This window comes from Jaculus jaculus, chromosome 10 (assembly GCF_020740685.1).
Source record: "Jaculus jaculus isolate mJacJac1 chromosome 10, mJacJac1.mat.Y.cur, whole genome shotgun sequence".
Classification (NCBI taxonomy): domain Eukaryota; kingdom Metazoa; phylum Chordata; class Mammalia; order Rodentia; family Dipodidae; genus Jaculus; species Jaculus jaculus.
Genome location: NC_059111.1, coordinates 35,835,676 through 35,841,748, shown reverse-complemented (window position 1 = coordinate 35,841,748; position 6,073 = coordinate 35,835,676). Strand labels below are relative to the sequence as shown.

The 6,073-nt window shown below is 50.0% G+C and overlaps 1 protein-coding gene across 1 annotated transcript; it reads right to left on the bottom strand.

Annotated features, from left to right (window-relative positions):
* Positions 1–1,467: 1,467 nt before the first annotated feature.
* On the bottom strand, positions 1,468–4,638 carry Htr1b (5-hydroxytryptamine receptor 1B). The gene is made up of 2 exons (XM_004660481.3): positions 4,444–4,638; positions 1,468–3,660 (listed from the first exon to the last, which is right to left on the bottom strand). The coding sequence occupies exon 2, from the start codon at positions 3,340–3,342 to the stop codon at positions 2,152–2,154; it is 1,191 nt and encodes a 396-aa protein (XP_004660538.1). The 5' UTR covers positions 3,343–3,660; positions 4,444–4,638; the 3' UTR covers positions 1,468–2,151.
* Positions 4,639–6,073: the final 1,435 nt, after the last annotated feature.

Genomic DNA, 6,073 nt, shown 5'->3' with positions numbered 1-6,073 from the left:
CCCCCAAAGTCACAGTTACATAACAGAAGACTGACATATTAATAACATAAAAACAAATACCACTCTCTATGCACATTTCTTCATAGGAGAAATGTCACAAAAAGCAACCAAAGAAATAGGGATTCAGCAGTGTAGGATTATCTAATGCCTAAAATTGTATCTTACTCCAGTGACAGGTATAATGTTGATCAAATTTCCCTTTTTGCCTATAGTACATATGAACTTTTGAATAGTATATTTTCAAGAGCCATTACCCTAGAGTGAAGATCTGCACAGTAGGCAAACAGTGCACTTCAGCTCACTAATATAGAGTCTGATGGTCTGGACTGGGCAGCTTCACTCAGGGAGTGGATCCATTTTATAAAGACAAGTTGTTTCTGGAGACATAAGATCTGAAATGCAGTAAGTCTCCTGAAGCAAGGAGTTTGAATCTTCTTTGGCATATGAAATTCTCCCCATGCACATTTTACTCTGTGCAGATGACCCGGCCGGCAGGACTACTTCTTTTCATTAAGATCATGCTCTCTCTCTTTTTGTTTTTTTTTTTTCATCTTTTAGTGTGTGATTATACTGTGTATCTGGTAACCCTCAGAATGAATTTGAAATAAGTAAGTATTATTGAAACTGGAAAAGAGAAGCACATTTAAAGTATTCCAGACGTTGTATCCAGTGAGGTGTCAGGTAAGTAACAAATTTACAAGACTAGAATTTTGCCAGTTTTCCAGTTGTTCAGTAAACCTGAGGTATGATCCTATAAGCTATCCAGAAAATAAATTCAATTTCAGCCTCTCTAAGCTTTTCCAATTTTTTAACATGTTGTTTTCTAGCAGGTGCTTCCCAAACATCAATAGCAAGGGGGGGCAGGCAAGTTTTCATTTCTCTCTTTAACATACTTTTTAGGGCACTTGCTGTATTTTGAAGGTTTCTGGATAAGGAAATTAGTTATCTTGGTTATTTTATATGTTTGCATACAAAGAAGTCACAGATGAGGAGAGTGCAAATGACTATCAAAATTGTCTCATGCATTTTAAGATTTTTTTTTACAAGTCAAAATATACATCCTCCTATTGCCCCATTATCCCTTCATTGTATAAGAACCATGTCTATTTGATAAGTCTCCTTTATCACTGAATTGGATAAGGAATAAATATCATTTCTTGTTAAGGACCAGTACGCATCTACTCTGGACCAGTCTGGACAATCGCATTAAGACAGCAGCAACGTGGGCTGACCACCCAGCGCCCTCCGTCCTTGAGGACCGAAGCAGCAAGAGGACAAACGTGCCATTGGGAGTCAAACACAGCAGCCCGCAGACTTTGGCACTAGCACACGTCATGTTTGTCTGAGTGTTTACAGTTATAGTTTGACAATCACTGAACATGAATTAGAAAATTAGAAATCTGCAGAAAACAATCTTAGGTGTTGATTCTCAGTGTAACACTCCCCATATCCCATCCCCACCCACCCATATGGTTTCAGTTGTAATAAAAATAGAAATCTTAGCATGAGAATTTTGCTGTTAACTCTTCCCTATGTCTCTGTGTCATTCATGCCACAATTAGGGTTTGAAGCACCAGGTCCACACGATTCTCCAACCAAATTTAAACCAATAACAACTGAAGACTGAAGTATGCCAAAGCAAATGTTCTCAAATTAAGCTGTAACATAAAGTTCTTCCCAAATCACAGGGTATTAAGAATTTAGTTCAAGTACTGCCAGGCTGTGCGCAGATCTGTCTCTGACAGGCTTCATACAACAACTACAAGTGCAGCTGGCTTAGAGGGCATCATCCGTGACACCAGAAGGGGTAGGGTGCCCATCCTTCCTTAGCGCTAAAAAGTCACACCCCTGTGCGATTGATTGGCTGCTGCAGGATATGCGCTGAGCCCAGGTTTGAGGAGAGTAAGCCAACCTTCTCCTCAGCTTTACATTAGTTTAGGCAGTTCTCCTTCCTTCAGCTCTCTCCCAGAGCTTCCTGGCTTCTCAGAATCCATTGGCCTTTCCCAGGAGAGACGGGGGGGGGGGGGGGGGGGGGGAGAGAGAAAGAGAGAGAGAGAGCGAGAGAGCGCGAGCGCTTTGCTTCCACCCAGTAACAGGGAAAGAAGATTCGACCTACCTGTGGAAATACCCAACTTGGTCCCCAGAGGTCACTTAGGCGACCCCACTGCACTTGGCAAGTCCGCCTGTGCACTGAAAGTGAGTCAGTTTATGAAATGCTTGCTTGAAGTCCTCATTGGACATGGTGTAGATGATGGGGTTTATGAGGGAGTTGAGATAACCTAGCCAGTTGAAGAAGTCAAAGATGGCCATGTGGAACCAGCAGGCCTTGCAGATGGGCATCACCAGGGAGATGATGAAGAAGGGCAGCCAGCACACAATAAATGCTCCCAAAATGATCCCCAGGGTCTTGGTGGCTTTGCGCTCCCTAGCGGCCATCAGTTTCTTTTTTTCTAGGAGGGCGTCCGAGACTCGCACTTTGACTTGGTTCATGTACACAGGCGACCCGGACTCGCTGGACACGTCGGGAGCCCGAGAGTTAATGGAGGTGACCGAGGAGGTAGATCCTGGGGAGTCGGTTATCAGCTGGGCTCGCGTCAAGCGCTTGCCGGTCCTGCTGGGTGTCTGTTTCAAAATTCGCGAGCGCGCTTCCACGTAGATGCGGCCATAGAGGGCGATGAGGAGCAGGGTGGGCAGGTAGAAAGCCCCCACCGTGGAGTAGACCGTGTAGAGGACGTGATCCGTGTTCACGAAACAGCCCATCTCCGCTTTGTCTTGACGCCAGAAAAAGGGCGGCAGCGAGATAGAGATGGAGAAGACCCACACCAGCGCGATCATGACCGCCGCCCTCTTTGGAGTCCTTTTAGCAGAATACTCCACTGCATCCGTGATGGCCCAGTACCGGTCCAGAGCGATGACACACAGATGCATGATAGAGGCAGTGCAACAGGTGATGTCCGACGACAGCCAGAAGTCGCAGACCACCTGGCCCAAAGTCCAGCGTCCAGTGACAGTGTACATGGTGCTGATGGGCATCACCAGGATGGACACGAGCAGGTCAGTGACTGCCAGGGAAGCGATCAGATAGTTAGCCGGGGTGTGCAGCTTCCGCGTGCGATGCACCGTAGCGATCACAAAAGCGTTGGAGAGCGTAGTGGCCAAGGTGATGAGCGCCAGCAGCGCAACCAGCAGGACTTTCCAGGGCAGGGCGATGGAGTCCTGGTAAATGTAGCCCTGGACGCTACAGTTGAGGGAGGGCGACGCCGCCGAGAGGTTGTCTGGGGGAGCCCCTGTCTGGGAGCCCACTGGCGGCGGTGAGGCGCACTGAGCACTAGGCTCCTCCATGGCTTTCCTCGCCCCACCTCTGGAGTGCAGCTGTGGAGCATGAAATGGACCAGGAAGAGAACAGAGGGCGGAAGGATCATGGAGACCACAGACTTATCTCGCTTTGCTAGTCAGTTCCGTGGGCTCCCCCGTAACTCCTCCGCCCAGCTTCCCAGGTGAAAGTAGAGGTCACAGGCGGCGGACCAGCGTGCAGGCGCGTCTCCCCTGCACTTGCGCGTCTGGCGCTGCCCGGGAGTCCGCTTGCTCCTCTGCTTACACTGTCCTAGCCTTTGGGTGGCTGAAGACCTGGCTCATCCAGTGCAGCTCCCCTCTGGCTCCCTGGAAGCAAACAGTGGAGAAGGGCAAAGTGTTGCCTGAGGAGGGGGTTTGGGTCAAGTGGAATCTCTTACCCCAGTGGCTCGTGCTGAGCTTCTGCTAACCTGGGCGCTCTGGAATCTGCAGACTCCGCCCGCAGGAGTTTCCTAGTTGTGCAGACCAACACTCGCAAGCCAGTGCCCAGGAGCCCTGGGCTGGCATTCCTGCCCCTCGCCCCAGGCTGGGGCACTTAATGCCGCGGTGGAGGCGGCCGCCAGACCTAGGTGGGGTCAAGTGTGCGCGGCGCGGTGCGCCGCGCCCGGCGCTGGAGCTCTGCCCTGCCTCTTCGCTTAAGCGCTGGCCGCCAGGGCGAGCTGCCCCGCAGAAACACGGCCACCAAAGAAGGGACTCGGGGGCTGGAGCGGGGGCCGCTTGCGCAGCCCTGCGGCCGCCAACGCCACTTGGGTTCCACTGGCACCGCTGGGAGCCGTGTGACTGGGCGCACCGGTCCTGGAGACCTGGAGAGGCACACCGGGAAGGGGCAGGTGTCTGGGAGAGCTGGAGGGACCCAGCGGGCGCCAGCCCGCGAGTAGGGTGTGCGCGGCAGAGAGGCAGTGGACTCCTTTTATAGAGTCCCGGTCCAGCTTGGCCAAGCCATGCAACTCGTGAGATGCAGGGAGCGCGGACCGCGGCTCCCCATCACCTTCCCTTTTCTTGTTCCCTCCCTCTTTTCCTCCCGCCCTGTTCCCTTTTCCACCTAGCAAGCTCCCGCCGGGTCCTACCGCCCTCTGGTGCAGCTTTGGATACCTTGTCCCCTCTGTGGACCCTGACACCCAACAGTCGCCTTTCTGGTGGATAGTGTGGATGAGGACGTCCTGTTCTTGTCTCTGCGGGCTTTGAGGCTTTCTTTGAGTTCTGCCAGTCGACCCACGCCCTTAATCACAGTGAAAGACTTAGTCTTGGCATCCCAGTCTGGTCTTCCGCCTACTACCCCTCCTTCATCTCAGGAGGCCAGTGAGAGATGGAGCTGGCCCCAGTCACTGACCGCTCTGAAATCTGATCCAACCCCAAGGCCACACCTAGATGAAGGAGGAGGCGCCAGTATATTCCCTTAGAAGGAAACGGTTAATGTGTGCATGCTACAAACTTCAGGCTGAAGCTTCCAGTCATCATTCACTCCTGCTACAGTTAAAAACACAGTTTTCACATCCAGGTTTAGAAAATTGTACTTGTCATTCAGTCCCTCCCATTTAACTTAGTGAGTCAACGGGCAGGGGGAGGGGAAGGAGAAAGCTGTCTGCAAAAATGTGAAAGTATCACAAACAGAAGCCTAAAGTATGTGAAATTATATCTTCTCCACTCTTCCGCTCCAGCCTTTCAGCAGCTCTATGCCCCTGAGTTTCCAATGAGCACTTTCCTGCCCACAGCCATCCTAGAAGGCCATCTGAATTCCAGACAAGCTGGGACTTGGGAACCATCTACACCTTGAGCATCAGTGTGCCTCTTTTTCCCTCAAGAAATGCATCAGAATTCACCCAGAAGCAGCAACAATGGCCCTGTGTAGGTTCCAGACTTAGAGCAGAGAGTGGATTCCCTTCCTCCAGTTCCTCCTCCAACCTCACCAGAAACAAATACTGGGTAGAAAGTTTAAAGCACAAAAAAGGAAAGTGTATATCCAGTCCTAAAGACTATGTGATCCACAGTAGAAATTCTAGAAAACGGATCTATGTTTAGCAGGGGAAATGCATCTAATACAAAGCACACTGGAATTGAATTGGTCAGGTTACCTCCATGCACATGTTACGAGAACTCAATCTCAGAGCTGGGTGTTGTTATTGGACCCACCTTCATCCAGTTTCAGAGGTAGAGTAATTCCTAGAACCCTTTCCCCAAGGTGTCATGGCTCCAAACCAAATTCCCTACATCCCCAGCTTGCTAAGACGCTTAGACAAGTGGAAGGGAGGGAGGGAGAAAAGGACGTAAGGGGGAAAGGAGGGAGGGAAGAAGAGGGGAAAAGGAGAAAGAAAATTAAAGAAAAGAGAATGCTTAATCTATGTTGGGTATTTTTCTGGGCACTAGGAGTATAGGGGCCAACAGGAAGACCCGGATCCAGTTTTACAGCACTTTACTTTCTCGACAAAGGCAGAAATAGCGATCAGTAAATTGAAAGACTGTTATATAGTGGTAAAGCTCATGAAGAAATTGAAATATACCATTGCATCAGTAGAGCAGCCTTTTAACTAGGAAGCTTTCTGAAGACTTGCTCTGAATACTGGCTGGGCTTCAGACATCTTCTTTCCCAAACTGGCCCTCTCCCTAACAACTGAAACTTCTCCAACATCTTAAGCATCTTTTTCACCACATTTTAAGGGGTCCTTTCCATCTTCCAACCCATCCATCTAGCAAGTCCCTAGCCAGACTTCATATATTGCTACAC